The 19,449-nt window shown below is 40.0% G+C and overlaps 1 protein-coding gene across 1 annotated transcript; it reads left to right on the top strand.

Moving 5' to 3' along the window:
- Window positions 5,588–7,947, top strand: LOC109847731 (zinc finger BED domain-containing protein RICESLEEPER 2-like). The gene is made up of 4 exons (XM_020416962.1): window positions 5,588–6,718; window positions 6,814–7,776; window positions 7,858–7,869; window positions 7,942–7,947. The coding sequence occupies exons 1-4, from the start codon at window positions 5,588–5,590 to the stop codon at window positions 7,945–7,947; spliced, it is 2,112 nt and encodes a 703-aa protein (XP_020272551.1).

Below are 19,449 nucleotides of genomic sequence, written 5' to 3'. Positions count from 1 at the left end.
TTCGAAACCTTTTGACGAAGGCTTTGACTGATTCCCTCTTCTTCTGCTTAGTAGAGAGAAGGGTATGGATGGAGACTTCTGTATCCTCTTCAAAGAATCTTGACAGGAAGAGTCTCTCTAGATCCGCCCACTTTTGGATACAGCCCGCAGGCAGTTTCCTGAACCATTCAAAGGCAATTCCCTTGAGGGTGCCAATGAACAATCGAGCCAGTATGGCATCGTTCGATATTATATTTCCAGTCTGTGACTTGAAATGATAAATATGTTGGTTTGGTGATCCCGCGCCGTCAAAAGTTTGTAGCGTCGGGACCTCGAACTTTGGAGGATAAGGGGCTGCATCCCATTCGGCAGGGTAGGGTCTGATAACTCCCTCATCTTGGAGCTCGCTTCTATTAGCAATGGCTTTGAGGCGGGCTTCCAATTCTTCCATTTTGGCAGACTGAAGATTCTGCTCATTCTCAGTCTCTCTTCCTTCATCAGAGGAAGATTCCAGGCTGTGGGCTTCTTGGTCAGAAGCCGCATCATCAACCACTTTTCCCTTCCCTTTGCTTGTGTGAGGTCGGGATGAAGATGCTTTTCCTCTCCGGGAAGATTCTTGCCTAAGCGGCGAATCTGTCTCCTGAGATTTGGCCTTGTCTGCGACGATTTGAGTCAACATGGCCATGAGTTCATTGATAGCCTCCTGTTGTGATTTGAGCATGGCCTCCTGTTCATCAAGTCTCTTTGAAAGGTCTTCCGAATGTTCTGCCATGTGGGCGAAGCTCGCATGCCCAACGAAAGAGCTTGATGATTGGGACTCCGCAATGGCTGAGTGGTCGTCATCGGAATTAGTTCCTCTGGCTAAACTCCGATAGTTGACAGGGGGAATGGCTCTTGTTCGCGTCCGAGTGCGTTGGTAGACTCCTTCAAACTCGTTAGCGATTTCTCTGACGCTTGGAGAATGATCTGTCTCTGACTCGTCAGAACTAAAGGTTGATGATCTCCCTCTACCAACCATGTTAGAAGTGACTCCAAGGTATTCAACCTCTAAAGTCTTCTTCCTGTGATGATGCCGTCGATTATTGAGCAAAACGACATTCGTCGGTCGGTTGAACATTGACAGCAATTCCCGCAAGTCAGAGACTTGGGATGAACCTCTCACAGAGCGTGAGGGTAGAGATGGAACCCCCTGTCCATTAAAGGATGAGACTGGCTCCTGGTGAACATGGATCTTGAGTCCACGTTGATCTTTTTGAACACGACGAATCGCATCGTGTTCTGAAGAAGAAACACGAGGGTCGTGTTCTGTTTTACTAACGCTAGACCGAAGTCTGCGTTTTGTTGATGAAACGCACCTTTGCCGGTTGCGTTTTTGTTGGTTAACGCAGTTTGTAAGTCTGCGTTTTGGATCTTGAACGCACTCCTGAGAGTTGCGTTTTGGTTCTGAAACGCACTCCTGAGAGTTGCGTTCTGCCAAATCAACGCAGTTTTGAAGGTTGCGTTTTGATTGCACAACGCACCACTGAGGGCTGCGTTTGGCATAAACTGAGCCCACTCCTTTAGAGGTAGGGCTGCTCGAGTAATCTCGGCGACTAAAGGAGAGGGTTTCCTTTGGCATAGGAGCAACCTTTGGAGCTTTAGTCTCCTTGGCACCTCTCACAGAGCGTGAGGGTAGAGATGGAACCCCCTGTCCGTTAAAGGATGGGACTGGTTCTTGGTAAACATGAATTTTAAATCCATGTTGATCATTTTGAACACGACGAATCACATCGTGTTCCAAAGAAGGAACACGAGGGTCGTGTTTAGCTTGATTAACGCAAGACCAAAGTCTGCGTTTTGCTAGTGAAACGCAGTCCTGCGATCTGCGTTCGGATTCAGAAACGCACTCCTGAGAGTTGCGTTCAGTTTGTGAAACGCACTCCTGAGAGTTGCGTTTTGGTTCTGGGACGCACTCTTGAGAGTTGCGTTCAGCCAGATCAACGCAGGTTTGATGTCTGCGTTTAAATGATAGAACGCACTCCTGAGAGTTGCGTTTGGGTTCTGAAACGTACTCCTGAGAGTTGCGTTCTGCCAAATCAACGCAGTTTTGAGGTCTGCGTCTTGGCATTGAAACGTGCCTCTGAAGGCTACGTTCTATCTGGGAAACGCACACCTGAGGGTTGCGTTTAGCTTGGCTTCTGCAGAGCTCATGTTGAGGCTCATAAACGCGGAGTTCGCGTTGATTGGAGGATCGGCTTTTTTGGCGTTGTGCCGAAATCGAGTCTTCTCCTTTAGAGAGGGGACTGTATGAACAGTGCAACCCCCATGGGAGATAGTCTTTAGATGATTTGGCTACAACTGGGGGTTTAGTCTCCTCGAAAACTGTGTGGATCTTGCGCATAGCCTTGGGGCTAAGGGATCCGGAGGAGAGGGTCTCCTCGTACTTGGCTTGATCAAACTCGATAATCAGAGTTTCAACGGTCGTTCCAGTGAGATAAACTTCGGATTGCACCACCACTTCTTCGTCAGAGAAACTAGTCCCCAGCAGAGTCGCCATCTTTTGTTTGTTGGAAATTTGCAGTAAAAAGACAATGAAAGAAAAATTTGACTTGTATTCCTCTCAAAATCAATTACAATTTGGATTCCGATTACAAAAGAGAGGAGAATGAATTTGATTCTCCCCTTTGTTTAATTCTGGGTTCTTCACGGTGGCGATGGAGTGCCTCCCTCGAATGCTCGCGTCGAGTTTGCTCTCCGTTGACGATCCGAACGTCTTGATTCACTGGAACGATGTCTTCTCCTCACGATTTGACGCCGTGGAGAACTTGCGTGGCAAGTTTGAAAATAACTCTTAACGAGTTGATAACTCTGAACGAGTTTTAGAAGAACTTGCAGAGCAAGTTTTGAACTCTGATCGAGTTGATAACTCTGAACGAGTTTGAACTCTTGAAAAAGAGTTGATTTGAACCGAAAGTTCGGTTAATAAGCCAAGGAAGAAGCTCCTGTTGCTGGTCTCCAAAACTCCAACAATTCCCTTCCAAAGTTAGCCGAAGATCTCTCCTTTGCTGCCCAAAAAGAAGGATCCCAGAGCCCAGAGCCAAAAAGCCAAAAGTCCCGAACTCAGTTGAGTTTCTGATATTTATAGGGGATTACGGGTGGTAACTGCCCCCTTAATCCACTCTTAAGTGGGGCGAAAATCCCTCAAATCGTGGGGAAAAACAGTTCCTGGAACTGTTCATTACTTGAACTTTTAGTGTTCATTAGTGAAATAATTCTCAAAAAACACAGATTACGATCAAAAATCCTGATTTTTTAATCTTAAACCCCTAAGAAATAATCACGGTGGCTCTGATACCACTTGTTATACTTAATCGTGATTAAATCATATAGATTAAACAATAAGAGCGGAAGCTATACCTAAATCCATAGAGAATCTGAATTAGGGTTTTGATGATCTTCTTATCTTAGGGTTTCTCCTTTAGTATCTCTTTAGATGGGGATAAGAGAATTGAGTGTATTAACCCTAGATTAGCGACCATAACCCTATATATATAGGTATTGTACATTTATAATTTGGTCACTCGTCAAATTATAAATACAACCTGGTATCTGAACATTTAGCCCATGATTTATTTAAATACTCATTAACCCAAATTGATTGATCACTTTATACGGGTTATCCTTAAGGATAGCAATACACACTGATTAATCATATGTGCCCATAAATTAGATTTAAATCCAACAGCCGACACCTGTTAACTGTCTGCCGAGTCAGCTGCCTGTTTGAACTCAGCTCAAGTTACCTATCTACCCTTATTATCCTCTATAAAAGGAAGCCATGTAGCTCAAGGTAGCTATCTGGTCTTTTCACACAACTTTGAAACCTTCTTCATCATCTCAAATTTTTCCACTCAAGTTTATATACTAACTTAATCGTCGGAGGAACAAGCGGAGAACATAACTTTGGCCTCTTACGAGTTTTTCATATGTAGGAAAGAGCAACAGGCTCCCAGACTAGCCATCTGAAGAATTTTGAGGACTCCAACCCACATTAATCCTTAACTAAACCCCATGTTAGATAACTGACATTAACAATATTCGATGGATATACTGTTAAATATAATAATTAGGCTATCTTACTTTGCTTTGCTTTAGTCCCACGTCAACTTGGGATTCTAGAACTTCTGTCCTCACTCTTGTACTTAGACACTTCAATGCAATGAATAATATTATCAAGTTCTCTCAAATTTCTCTATGCATATCATGTACGACTTGTTCTAATAGGAAATAGTGTTTTTTCTATTATGCCCATGACGTAGGCGTATAAGGTCAAGGCCTAATGTCACGTGATTTGTGTTTGGTAATAATATATTACTAAGCAATAAGAAAATTAAAGAGACAATGGCTATGATCGATGGTTCAATTGTCGTGCCTAGAGGGACGCCAATCAGAGTGGCTAGGGACCTGCTGGAGAGTCTTAATAAATTTGTATATCGCCTCTGATCTGACTGTACGTCAGGATGCTAGGTCTCGACCTTGGACTAGACGCCTCGAAGAATTACATCGGGTTATTTTAAACACAATCAAGTTCCAGCGATGGTCCATGGGCGCTCCCCAAATTAGCGAGTGCCCTTGGTCACTCGCTGAAAAATGAAACGGGGCTGTTGGTTCAAATTTTAATTAGGGGTTCGATTTGGGGTTAGGTTTGGGTTTATGCGACTCATGGCCCCCTCGTGTAGCAAGTGACAGCGCGCGAGTGTCGCCGGCTGGCACTCCAGAGAGAGAGAGAGAGCGATAAAACATTAATCTATACGTACACTCGCATATAGGGGTGGAAGTGAACCAAATATTTAATAAACAGTTCGGCTAATATTCGTGCAGATATTCGGTCATATTCGATCCGACAGTTCATTTAACACTAAATAAATAATTTTTAGTATTCGGCTTATAAACGAATAGAATTTAACTAAAGGTATATTCAATTCGACTGATTATTAACTATTCGATAACTTTTTATATGTTAATACTATTAATTAAACTTGTTGTAAATATTACCCATCAAAATTTTTTATTACAACTTCTACTCATATATAAATAAACAAGTTAAGGGACCTAGGGTTTCACATGTCCTTTGGATCATGAATGAACGGTTCAGATTTGCACTTGGCACAATATAAATAGCTTCAAGTGCCCTATCTTATAACCCTAGATCTGATTCATCTGAAACCGCCGAACTCTTCCCCATCTCTCAGTCTCCCATCTCCCTCATCCTCTCCGCCACAACTCCCTCATCATCTCCCTCAACCAGCCCCTCCTTACAGCTAGTCTCCTCCGCCCCGCCATCCCCTCTAGAGCCGCCCATCTCCTCCTCGAACCCAGCCAGACCGACCCACCTACCTGCTGACCCTCCACCCGCGCCCTGCCTCCCTCGGATCTGCCACCGACGACCACAACCCCGTCAGGTAAAACTTTGTTCAAAATTTGTTTCTACAAAAATTATGTTTCTACAGAATTTTGTTTCTACAAAATTTGTTCCTCCCCGTCAGGTAAAACTTTTTTCCCCAAATTTTTTCCCCAAATTATTCATCATATATTCTGATTGTTGATTTTCAAAATTTGTTTCTACAGAATGTCATCTCCTAACATGAATCCAGCAAGTGATTCTCACGCTCCATCATTATCATCTTCTGCTCCTGCAAATACTTCTTCTCCATCATTATCATCTTCTGCTCCTGCAAATGCTTCTTCTCCTTCTCCAGCTACTCCCTCCAGTGATAATACAGATAATGCAAGTAGAGAAAATGTGGAGACTACAAATCCTATTCAGGAGAAGAGAAGAAGGAAAAAGACTTCTAAGGTATGGGATAATTTTGTTGAAGTTACTCGTGCTAATAATGTTAAAAGATGGAGATGCAATCATTGCAAGCACGACTTTGCACAAAATTCAACTGGAACAACATCTCACTTGAAAACTCATTTAAATAATTGCATTACAAAAAAGTTGCATGATCAAAGGCAACAAACACTTAACTTTCAACGAGATGGTTCTACTATAGAGCGCCCAATCATGTTACCACCTGGAGGAAAATATAACCATCTGAAAGTTAGGGAAGCATTAGCTCATTGGGTCATGATGCATGAACATCCATTTACTGTAGCAGAGGAGGAGGGTTTTCTATTTCTAATGAAAACTGTGAATCTTGAATTTATTAAAATTGGGCGTAAAACTTTGAAGGAAGATTGCATGACAATTTTTGAAAGTGAAAAGAATAAGATGAAGGGACTCCTTAAAAACATGGACAGGGTTAGTTTAACCACCGATCTTTGGAAGTCAGAAAATCAAAAAATTGAATACATGGTAATTACTGGGCATTTTGTTGATAAGGATTGGAACCTACAAAAATCAGTTCTTAGTTTTGTGCATGTGCCTCCTCCTCGACGTGGTATTGACATTGCAGATGCTATGCATAAGTGCTTCAAAGATTGGGGAATAGAAAATAAAGTTTTTACTATATCTGTGGACAATGCATCCTATAATGATGTTTGTTTAAGAACTTTGAAGACTAGCCTATCTCGACATAAGAAATTGGTTTGTGATGGAAAATTATTTCAAGTGAGATGTTGTGCACATATTCTCAATCTTCTTGTCCAAGATGGGATAAGTGTAATTGCATTAACTATTGAGAATGTGCGGGAAAGCATCAAGTTCATCAATCACAGTGAAGCGAGGCTCAGAACATTTTCTGCTATTGTGCAACAGGTATATCAAATCTATTGTCATCTTTAAAATGTATATTTTTTATGTGAAAGTCTAATAATATACTTATGTATATATTTTTTGTTTAACAACTGCAGTTAAGAGAAAAGAAGTTGATTCTTGATGTGCCAACTCGTTGGAATTCGACATACTTGATGTTGATCACTGCCCTGAAGTTCAAAGATGCATTTCCAATGTACAAAGAAAGGGAGTCCAATTATGATTGCATGCCAGAACCTGAGGAATGGGATAAAGTGGAGAAAATTTGTAAGTTATTAGCCGTCTTTCATGCGGTAACGAATCTAATCTCTGGTAGTGACTATCCTACTTCTAATTTATATCTCATTGAAGTCTATAGGATTAAAGAAGTTATCGATAAGTCGCTACTAGATAATGATTTCTCTATTCGGCAAATGGCTAAAAAAATGCAAGATAAATTTGAAAAATATTGGGGAGAATGCAATTTGTTAATGGCAATAGCTTCTGTTATGGATCCTAGACTAAAAATTGGTGCGGTTGAAATTTGTTATCCTCAAATTTACTCTGAAGTAGAAGCTATGATAAATATACAGAAAGTTAGGGATGCCTTGCAAGAGCTATTCGATGAGTATGTTGCTTTACATGATTCAAATAATGAGGAAAATAGCTCTCTGGAAGGTTCTATGGGTGCTTCAAGTGATACAAGCTCGTCATTGTCATCTTTAAGTTCCAACTGGAGTGATATCTTGAAAAAGGTGAGAACGAAAGATAGTATGCCTGCATCCAAATCAGAGTTAGAAACATACTTGGATGAACATGTATATATATGTGGTGAAGCTGAAAATTACCATTTTAGTGCTTTGAATTGGTGGAAAACGAATCAATTGAAGTATCGTGTCTTGTCGAGAATGGCGGCTGATATTCTTGCTGTTCCTATTTCTACGGTGGCATCAGAGTCTACGTTTAGTGCTGGCGGGAGGGTAATTGATACGTATCGAGCATCTTTAGATCCAAAAACAGTTGAAGCATTGATTTGTGGAGGGGATTGGATGCGAAAAGTCCATGGTATAAAGAAAAAGAAGGTAATGACTTATTTAAATTCAATGCAAAAAATTAGAGTTCATAAAAATTTATTGATATTGAGTTAATTTGTATGATTACAGGTTGAAGATGAGGTAAGAGAAGTGGAGATTACCTTACCAGAATGTTAATTGCAGGTATGATTATCATTCTTTAAATAATTGCAGGTATGATTATCTTCTGAAACTGCCACTGTTAAAAAAAACTTTACCTGTTGAGAATATAACCTTGTTTAATGTCTACACCATTCTTGCACTTATTGGGCTTTTCCTGTACCTTGCATTTTCCCCAACATGGCAACACCTACTTGGCCCACACACCTTCATTTAACTCATTTGTACCTTACATGTTGGTAATCTGCAAATCTTATACTAGTTAATATAACGATTATATGTCACTTATGTTGCTGCATGCTTCAAATTTGTTTAAACTTTATGTTGCTACATGCATGCTTCAAATTTGTGTTGGGCTGGGAACAATTCAGGGTTGATTTTATATGGAGATGAAAACTAATCTTGTATGGGATTCAAGTGTTCAAAGTAAATATTAACACCTTGGAAGCTTATTTGCTTTGGCTTACTATAATTCTAACTTAGATTATTTACTCACTATAAGTCTTGGTGAATTACAACTTCATTGTGTCATAGAAGCTAATTCAAAAGGTACTTAAAAACGAAACTCGCATGAACTGAAGAGAGCCATTATACTATAGCGCGATTGCTTAAGTTTTCTAGAAATAAATCTTAATCTAACCTGATTTCCAAACAGTCCTCTATGATGATGGCCGTGTCTACTGGTCCAAAATAGTGTGATTATGTCCATGTTAATTGCAGGTATGATTATCATTCTTTAAATAATTGCAGGTATGATTATCTTCTGAAACTATCTATAGTCATTGGCCATCTATTATAAGCTTTAACACATGGTAACATAAATTATTAATATGACTATGAATATGATGTGTTTTACTGTAACAGTTAGAAAGCTTACTTTCTTGGGCTATAGCTAAATGTTGTAGTTTTATATAGTCATTAATTATTTTTTCCTTTTTGTTTTCATGTGATTGGTTTCTATTTTCAGGATTTGATCGACAAAGAGCCCAAGATAAGTTGTAAAACTGGAGTCTTTTGGATTGTATGAGGGCCAAAATATCAAACTGGGAGAATCTGGAGTCTTTTGGAACACTTTTTTCTTCTATGCTTTTTTGGAAAGTTGTAAAACTTCTTTATGTATGAGTTAAGATCTTGGTGTGTAGCAAATTTCACTTTAAAATACCTCTTTGTTTCCTATGTATGTGGTAATGTGATACTGAGTTACTAGATAAGTTGGATTATTGGATAAGCTGGTAACTGGTGATTGCTATGTTGTTTTAGATTCCAATTTCTTAATATATTGATTTGCGAATAATTGTCGAATATATATTGAATAGTTGATGAATAATTTGATATTTAAACAGGAAATAGTATTAAACGAATGTTCGCGAATAGTTATCGAACACGAGCACAAATAAACGAAGCGAATTCGAAGTCTAAATAGTATTCGTGTCGAATTCGAACACGAACACGAATAGTCCTAATTGAGCCGAATTCGAATTCGAATAAGACAGTATTCGTTCAAATTCGCTTCGTTTCCACCCCTACTCGCATAGTCTCATCGTTCTCGACTTTTTTTTACGGACGACCGTTTCCGTTTTTTCCTTGTTTGGTACTCGTCACGTGATTCGCCAGCACGCGGCCGCAACCCGAAAACAAAATACGAACATGAGAGGGTAGGAGCGTCCGCAACGCAACAAGACCAAGGGCAATTGAGTCGTTTACGCCTTAATTCCATCAGAGGCTGAGGGTAGTTTCGTCTATTTTAGAAAATATCGTACACACCCAAGATTCGTGGGCGGAGATCGACCTCGGGTTGATGTGAGAGAAAGAACCGACAACGTCGTACGGCCAATCAAAGGAGCCGCGGATGATGGAGGTAATTACAATAATGCCCTCATGTCGGGGACTGGGTTTGTCCCAGAAATGACGAAAATGCGCCTGGTTACAGATGGGACTTTTGGAATGTGAGTGGGGGACGAGGAATCTTATGACAGGTGTTGATACATGGCATGTGCTCAGAGTGGTGGTTAGGAGAGAAAATTGGAAGAAAAAGCCTATAGTTTCTCCAAAACTAGTGAAGTTGTACATTTTACTTAATAATATGAGTTATCTCCTATAATCGAGGGTGGTTATAAGAATTTTTTTTTCCTAATTTTTATATTAAAAATACAGGTAGGGTAACCTAACCAGCCAAGTCCTCAACAACACCCTGTCTCAAAAACAAAGGGACAGAAACATACCAAAAATAAGAGGACAAACAGTTAACCGACTTGCTAAGGAATGAGCAACACCATTACCAGTGCGCCTTACATAAGAAACTTTAGAGCAACCGGTAATAATCAGACCAGCGCGAACTTCATATGCAATAGGAGCCAAGAAAGCAAAAGGAGAAGGAGAGTCCACCAATGAGACAATCTTTAGAGAGTCAATTTCCACCACTGAAGTCCTCCAGTTCATACACCGAACAAAGCGAATGCCTTCCAGGACAGCCAATAGCTCCGCATGATCCACAAACATAGGACCCCTAATCCCCAAAGAGTAGCAACCAATCACATGCCCATGGTGATCCCGAATAACACCTCTCAAACCAATAATATCTCCTTCCAGAGAAACAACAACATCTATATTGAGCTTCAGCAAACCAGGAGCAGGGGGATACCAAGCAGAAGGCCATTTGGAAGGGGTGACAATGTTACGAGAGACCTCTAACTCTATCCCCTTCCTCCACAAAACAGAGAATCCGAGTCACCAAGACCGATGCTTCTCTAACACCACCACTATGAGAGCGCATATTCATTTCCCCCATATAAACCACATGGTTGTGAAAGCCAAAGCCAGAGAGCCCCCATGGAAAACTGAGGTGAGATGGAAAAGGAAATCACCATAAAACGTGCCTCGAAAACCATCAATCACTTCCCAAAGATCTAAGGACTCCCAAAATATCTGTTCCAGTTACTAGCAACTATCTGACATATTTTCCTAATTTAATTACTAGCAACTATCTGACATATTTTCAAATGAAACTTCGACTGAAATTCCCAAAATATTCTAGAAAAATATACGAGTCAGACACTAAGTTTGATTAAGAAGTCATGTCACGTTCTTGACAAAATGTTTGTTAAGAATATTAGAGAGAAATATAAAGATTATATTTTTATAATTCTCTTTTTCAAGAAGAGATTGTCTTGGGAATGAATCACATCCATTCACAAATTATTAGACTGTATAATAGAGTTTTCATAGCAAAAAGCATCGGAAAGAGGATTCAATAATGCCCACAAAACTCAGTTGAGATCCATACAATATATACTAATCATGTCATTGTCTTATCCTAGCTCAATCTAAAATTGTTAAAAGGCATCTAATTAGTTCTCGATAGATTTAGAACAAGCGCCACTAAAGAAAGAGCTCTTGATTGGCTCCCTAAGGTGCTAAAAGGCAAGCATTTATCTAAATTGTTTAGGTCTTTCCTTCACTATTTAATCCCATGCTTCTTGCTTCATAGATTTTTTTTTTTTAAATAAATTTTTTGGATGCTTTTACTCCTTCCTGCTTTGCTTTTTAAACTTTACGACAACATGTAGTGCTCTGATATAAGATATAGTTTGAACTTTGAACTCCCCTCTGTACGTAGTGTTGTCAGAAATAGCAGTGTGGGGAGTCTTGTGCTAAAATTAGGTTGCTTTTAGATGAAGAGTACTCCGAGTTCAGCCTCATAATCTATTAGAGTCTGAGGTACTATAAGATATCATAAAGAAAACTTTGGAGGGGGACCATATGCTTTCAATAGATTGGGGATTCCTTTGTTATGACCAACATACACAAACTTCCCATTTTGGCCTTGAGCTCATCCTCACCGAAAACAGGGTTTTTAAGATTCTAACTCCTTACATCTGTCATATTCTTAAATTAGCCCTTCAAATTATATATTGACATTGTTAAACTTAATTCATATAAATTTTCTAGAAATCAGTCACTCTGGTAGTTTTTTTCGTCTGGTTCACTTGCCTTGATTGAGTTAATGGTTAGCCCAACATGGTAGCTTATCGTTTTTACCCTCACTTCATTTCTTTCCCCTAAAACCACAAATTAAACAACAACCCCGCCCCCCGCCGGGTTGTGTGTGAGAGGGAGCCCCTTTGAAAAATGAGTTTAGGGGGTAGAAGATGGCAACTGGAGCACAAGAAGAAAAGAAAATGGGTCAGTATATTTAACATGTTTGAGTTCAGGATCCAGTTTTGAGTTTGGATGTATACTTAAATAAAAGAATATAATTTTAAATCTAGTTAAAAAGTTTAAGTTATGATGTAGCAGAAGTGTAATAAAAAGAGATAACTACTCATTCTCGTACGAGCAAAACAACGCAAACTCTAGAAATCCTATGAATGGATAACTTCTGAACTTAATAATAATCAATCTAAAGAGTTCACAAATTCTTTCCCCTTATATAGGGTGTAAATCACAGCAAAAGTACTAAAATAGCCTTTCCTAAAACAATTAGACTTTCTAAAAAAAAATTCTATAAAAACTAGAAAACGAAAAGTAACCCAGAATTTCATGCACAATCTCAACAGTTGAGCCTGAAGATGAATACCATTGCACACGAATATTATCTAGAACTACGAATTAGTTTTATGTAGAGCACTTCATGTGCTTTCCAAAAATATATAATAATAAAGATTCTACGGAGCGAGTCAAAAGATATGTTCCTCTAAAATTGCATCTTAGAATCTGTCTGAAAGTACTCTTTTGCTTCAATCGTCCCGCTTTTGCATGATCAGATTTCTTTCAGAAAATATCAATTATTGCCTCCACATCATTCTCCCCTCCCTAAACAAAACTTGTCCTCGAGTGTGGCTAAAGCTAAAGCGACTTAATCTATTGAAACTCAGTCAAATCAGCAACCTTCTTCATCTTAAACTTATAGCAAGTTTTCTTAGGCAATGTTTTCTTGCGCAGATGATCCATTATCAGATCTCCCTCATCAAACAATTTGAAATGATGATACGTATCATCGTCCAAACCCTACACAAAAAGAAAAGAACCAACCTTCGGCTTCACAATTTCTACACTTGGTTCACTTAGCAAAGGAGCAAGTGCAAACCAAACACCATCTGTTCGAAAGGAGTATGTGTTCTTCTTATCTCTATGAGTGACTTCAAGATCAAACTGCCAAGGTCTTCCTAGTAGTAAATGACAGGCATACATATCAATAATATCGTTCAAGATGATGTCTTTATACTAATCAATAGAGAAAGGAATTCGACGTTGTTCGGTAACCTTACTATAGCCCACAGACTTAATCATACCGATCTTGTAAGGATGCAGATGCTTCTCAATGGGTAATTATAGGCACTTCACAATATCTTGAGAGACAAAGTTCTCGTTACTACCTCTTGTTTGGTGGAAAATTTGTAGTAAATAAAATGAAAAAAATTTGTTTTGTATTCTCTCGATCTTAATTATAATTTGAATTCCGATTATAAAAGAGAGGAGAATTGATCTGAATTCTCTCTTTTGTTTAATTCTGGGTTCTTCACGGTGGCAATGGAGTACCTCTCTCGAATGCTCGTGCCGAGTTTGCTCTCTGTTGATGATCTGAACGTCTTGTTTCACTAGAACGGTATCTTCTCCTTACGATTTGACGCTGTGAAGAACTTGCGTGGTAAGTTTGAAACTCTGAATGAGTTAATAACTCAAAACGAGTTTAAACTCTTGTAAAAGAGTTGATTGATCTTAATCGTAATTGGTTAGACAAGCCAAGCATGAAGATAGCCCTAAGAATCTGTTGCCGAGAAGATGATCCAAAGAAGCCGATCTCTAGATCTCCAAAATTCTCAAAGATCCGAAGATATCCCCCCTCCTTCTCTCCGATCTCAGGATCTCTTCTTTGCTGCCGAGGAGATGGATCCGAACTAAGCTGATTTCTTAGTTATTTATAGGGGATTAAGGGGTATGACCGTCTCCTTAATTCGCTCCTAAGTGGGTCTTATAGGATGTAACCGCCCCTTAAATCACTCATAAGTGGAGTTGTGATCCCCACAGATCGTGGGAAACGGTTTTGGAACCATTCAGCTCGTGTTTGAACGAGTCAAACGCAAAATTCGCATTCTGACATGAATTATGCGTTCAAACGCAGTGTCTGGAAGCTTGAACGTAACGTATGGAAGCTCGGACGCAGCGTCTGGAAGCTCATTTACAATAATTAGAAGCTGCGTTGGCAGCTTTCAGAGGCTGCGTTTGCGATCGAATATGAGCTACGTTGGCAGGTGGATCTGAACTGCGTTTGCAGCGTTTGGAGCTGAATATGAGTTGCGTTTGCACTGCGTCAGCGGCTGTGAACGCGGTGCGTCTTGATGCTGGTACGCGGGGAAGACTTCTGCGTCTTGATTTGAAGAGACCGTCGATTTGTAGTCTCTTTCTGTCAAAGCGTTGCAAAGATCGTCATTTTGTAATCTTTCTTTAGCTTTTTGATATGCGAGAGTCGTCAGATTATAACTTCCAATGTTAATTATGAAGGCTGTTGATTAGAGCTTTCATCAGTTGTTGTGAAGATCGTCAGATTATAACCTTCATTGATGAAAGTATTTAAATTATAACCTTCTGGAAGCCGTCAAATTATAACTTTCATCATCGATGTTTGATGGGGATCAACTATCTGTAGTGATTTTTAGACAACCTACAGAATCCCCTCCAAAGTTTTTGAAAGTTCACGGTTGACTGGGACAAATTTTTAGAATACTTTGGATCTCAACTCTGATCTTGGAGCTGTTGATTCCTTATCATAAGGAGTTGTCCTTTGCACCCGCTTCGAAGGCATCTTGGTTGAAGGGATTTTCCACGTAGTTCCTGAGCTTCGAAGAGAAACTATAGCGACGGTACATGCTATACATGAACAAAAGCTCTCAAATGTCACGTCACGGCTTACATCTATTCAGCTGATGGACCAGCAAATATTCATAGGATTTTTAACAAACCCTCAGCCATCAACGGATTTGATAAGCCTTTACCGACTACCGTTTGAGTCGGGCTAGCATGTGAATTATTTGAATCTGTTTCACATGTAATGTTGTGCTAAGAGAATGAACTCTCTTAGACTTGATGCTATGATTTTGAATACATAGACTTTGTCATTTTTACAGGAAAAGACTAACCGGTAACGCGTATTAGGCGTAGACTTATCTCTAATTAGGGATCGAGATAAAGTCCCCCATGCGTGTAAGGCATGAATTTTGGCGTTATTAATAATGATCTGCCATGATGTTGAATACGTGGGCTTTTGTTCTTTTTACACGAAAAGACAAACCGACAACATGTGTTAGATGTAGGCTTATCTCTATTTAGGGATCGAGATAAAGTCCTCCAGACGTGGATTCTGGTGTCTTTTTCACGGCAAAAGACTGATCGGCAACACGTATTAGGCGTAGGCTTTGTTGCTGTTTCTTCATGTGTTATGTTTTCACTTGAAACACTGAAAGAAAGTTAGAAGTACCAGAGGTGTAGTATTAACTTGGCATGAATTTTTACTTAGAGTAAAATTCAGAAATTTTCTTCATTATCACTAGGATAATTCCAGAAAATCTTTAATCCACTGAGGATTTTATAATAAAACTTGCTATTCTTGTTAAAAAAGGATTAACAAGTTCATTAGGAGGGTCTGACTGTTATAGATGTGATGTTAACCTAATAGTATTTTATAGACCTATCACTCTATTGAAAAGAGTCGATAAGTTAGTTTGGTTATCAGAGGTGTGATGTTAACTTGACTGGTTTAGGGACCTATCTCTCTATTAAGGAGAGTCGATAAGTAGATTGTGTCGTCAGAGGTATGATGTTAACTTGACGGGTTTGTGGACCTATCGTTCTATTAAAGAGAATCAATAAGTTGATTTTGTTAGATGTGTGATATTAACATGATAAGAAAAATATTACAATCGGGACAACTTTGAGGACCTATCGCTCTATTGGGGAGAGTCGATAAGTGGATTTTATCAGAGGTGTGGGATTAACATGATAAGAATTTATTACGATCGGAACAACTTTGTGGACTTATCATCCTATTGAAGAGGATTGATAAATTTATTTGTCAGAGGTGTGATATTAACGAGACAGAAATTTTATTACGATTAGAACAACTTTGAGGACTTATCATCCTATTGAAGAGGATTGATAAATTTATTTGTCAGAGGTTTGGTGTTAACATGACGGGAATTTATTACGATCGGAGCAACTTTGTTGACTTATCATCCTATTAAAGAGGATTAATAAGTTAATTGTCAGAGGTGTAATATTAACATGACAAGAGTTTTGTACTTGTGATTTGAATAAGATTTTGAAGACTTAGTGTCTTGCTGGGGAAGATTGCGATTTGAGCAGTTTTGAGGACTTATCATCCTATTGACAAGGATTGATAAGTTGATTGTCAGAGGTGTATTGTTAATGTAACAAATTGGGAGTGATGCAAACTGAATTCATACTCCATGGGGTGATGATCGTCAGAAGTATAATGTTAACTCGACGATGGAGTGATGCAAACTGAATTCATACTCCATGGGGTGATGATCGTCAGAAGTATAATGTTAACTCGACGATGTGAAAGATTCGTTACTCTTAATCCAGTGGATTCCAAGTAACCAACCCCCAGTCTTGATTAAGACTTAACAGGGGAAGAAAAAGAGGGGTAGACATGGCATATTGCCTTATGTGCCACTATCCATCAAGTCGGAATAGAGGCACATCACCTGGTAGGCCATTATCTGATAAATTTGACTATCAGAGATAACTATTAATGTGATAGTTTTGTTAGACCCGCCATCCTACTTGAAGAGGATTGGTGGGGGAATTTGGAGGAAATTGACTATCAGATGTAACTGTTAACGTGATAGTTTTGGTGGACCCGCTATCCTACTTAAAGATGATTGGTGGGAGAATTTGGAAAAAATGGACTATCAGAGGTAACTGTTAACGTGATAGTTTTGGTGGACCCGTCATCCTACTTGAAGAGAATTAGTGGGGGAATTTGGAGAAAATGGACTATCAGAGGTGATCATTAACGTGATAGTTTTGGTGGACCCGCTATCCTACTTGAAGAGGATTGGTGGGGGAATTTGGAGGAAATGGACTATCAGAGGTAACTGTTAACGTGATAGTTTTATGGATCTGTCATCCTATTAAAAAGGATTGATAGATTAATGGACTATCAGATGTAATTGTTAATGTGATAGTTTTGGTAGATTTCGTTGTTGACAGAGGTATTCTATTGAACATGACAACTCAGAAAATTTATTACTCATAATCGAACCAACCCCCAGTCTTGAACAAGTGCAGGGGAAAAAAGGATAGACATGACACACCGTCTAGTGGGTCATTATCTAATGAGTTTGACTATCAGAGGTGATAGTTTTGGTGGACCGGCCATCCTACTAAAGAGGATTAGCTTCAGTAGCCGTAGTATCTTCCCTTTCTGACTGATAAGATTGGGTTTGGTCCGATTGCTCAGGTTGATCCTGCCTACTTTATTCTTCAGCTTTGATCCTAACAATAATCTTTTGAGCCTGTTCACCTTGAGAGATTAGTTGTCTCCAGGAACGGCATTCTGCAACTCTCATTTGTGCTAGAAGGTCGGTCTGCAAGTTGTGTCGACAGGTCTCTACTAAGGTAGACTATTTCATACCTGTCGGACATCGCAAAGCCATATTTCGAAACCTTTTGATGAAGGCTTTGATGGACTCCCTCTTTTTCTGCTTAGTGGCGAGAAGGGTATGGATGAAGACTTCTATATCCTCTTCAAAGAATCTTGACAGGAAGAGTCTCTCTAGATCCGCCCACTTTTGGATATATCCTGCAAGTAGTTTCCTGAACCATTCAAAGGCAACTCTCTTGAGGGTGCCAATGAACAATCGGGCCAGTATGGCGTCATTTAATATCACATTCCCAGTCTGTGACTTGAAATGATAGATATGTTGGTTCGGTGATTCTGTACCATCGAAAGTTTGTAGCGTCAGGACCTCAAACTTTGGAGGATAAGGGGCTGCATCCCATTCGACAGGATAGGGCCTGACAACTCCTTCATCTTGGAGCTCGCTTCTGTTAGCAATAGCATTAAGACGGGCTTCCAATTCTTCCATTTTGGCCAATTGAGGATTCTGCTCATTCTCGGCTTCTTTCTCTTCTTCAGATGAAGAGACTAGGTGATGAGCTTCTTGATCAGAGGTCTCGTTCACTTTTTGTTTCGCCTTCAATGTAGACAATCCTCCTTTCCGGGAGGAATCCTGCTGAGGTTGTAACTCAGCTTTCTGGAAATTGGCTCTATTAGCAATGATTTGAGCCATCATATCCCGAAGTTTATTGATGGTTTTCTATTGTGCTCGGAGCATGACCTCCTGCTTAGCAACCCTCTTTGAGAGATCTTCATGGTTTTCCGTCATATAGGCAGAGCTCTCATGTTCAACAAAAGAGCTTGATGATTGAGACTCTGTAATGGCTGAGTGTTCATCCTCAGAATTGGTTCCTCTGGCTAATCTTTGATAGTTAACCGGAGGAATGACTCCCGTTCGAGTCCGAGTATGTTGATAAATTCCATCGGACTTATTCAGTAGGTCTTTCAAGTCAGGAGACTGATCTTTTTCTGACTCATCGGAGCTAGGGACTGATGATCTCCCTTTGCCGATCACATTGATAGTGACTCTAGGATACTCGGTCTCTGGAGACTTATTCTTATGCGAACATCATCGCTAGTTGGGCAAGGCAACGTTCGTTAATTGGTCGAACACCAATGGTTTGGCTGCATATGAACAACATTGACATCCCGAGAGGACTGTAGGAATTAGTCGTTCACATTGGAATGAACGAATAACTTTTTGCATCGGTCTTTCTCCTGATATGAACACTCTTAAATCTGTTGCAAAGACTCAAAAAGAATTACTCACTGACCGTGAGGTTTGAACTGGAACCCCCAGTATATGATTGGACAGGACTGGCTCCTGGTGAGCATGGATATAGTTGATATGCCTTGAATCCATAGAATTCTTATATCCGCCCCTCGATCTAATCATGCTACACAGAGTATTCAGGGGTTTTGTTGCTCGGTCAGTGAGCCGGGGTCCGAGGGATGGCGCGCCCCTGGCCGGGGGGTCCGGGGGGAGTGGACGACCCCCCTTGGGGTTCGGGCCAGCACCCCGAAGCTCCACCATATACACCAGGTTCTGTATTGGATTTCGTTACCCGAACGCATGCCTGAGGTTCAGGTTTTGCTGGTGCAACACAGTCCTGAGATCTACATTTTGCTAGTGGAACACAGTCTTGAAATCTGCTTTTTGGTTCTGAAACACATGCCTGAGAGTTGCGTCCAGTTAATGGAACGCACTCCTGAAGGTTGCGTTTTGACTGTACAATGCACCACTGAGGGCTGCATTTAGTCTTATTCATACAGAGCCTATGTTTGGGCTCATAAACGCGAGGCTTGCATTCTGAAGCAGAAACGCAGGGCACATGGTCACGTTTAGGCTCACAAACACGAAGCTCGTGTTGACTTGAGGATCGGCATTCTCGGAGATGTGTTCGTCGTAAGGATCTCCTCCT

The sequence above is a fragment of the Asparagus officinalis genome, chromosome 7 (assembly GCF_001876935.1).
Source record: "Asparagus officinalis chromosome 7, Aspof.V1, whole genome shotgun sequence".
In the NCBI taxonomy this organism is placed as follows: Eukaryota; Viridiplantae; Streptophyta; class Magnoliopsida; order Asparagales; family Asparagaceae; genus Asparagus; species Asparagus officinalis.
The sequence above is the reverse complement of the archived record's forward strand: the minus strand, read 5'-3'. Positions and strand labels throughout refer to the sequence as shown.

What these genes read in the sequence shown, in the direction of transcription:
- LOC109847731 (XM_020416962.1), top strand. Translation starts at nt 5,588, where the DNA reads ATGTCATCTCCTAACATGAATCCAGCAAGTGATTCTCACGCTCCATCA. An exon ending in TTTCTGCTATTGTGCAACAG is followed by an intron (nt 6,719 to 6,813) that starts GTATATCAAATC and finishes TAACAACTGCAG; the next exon opens with TTAAGAGAAAAGAAGTTGAT.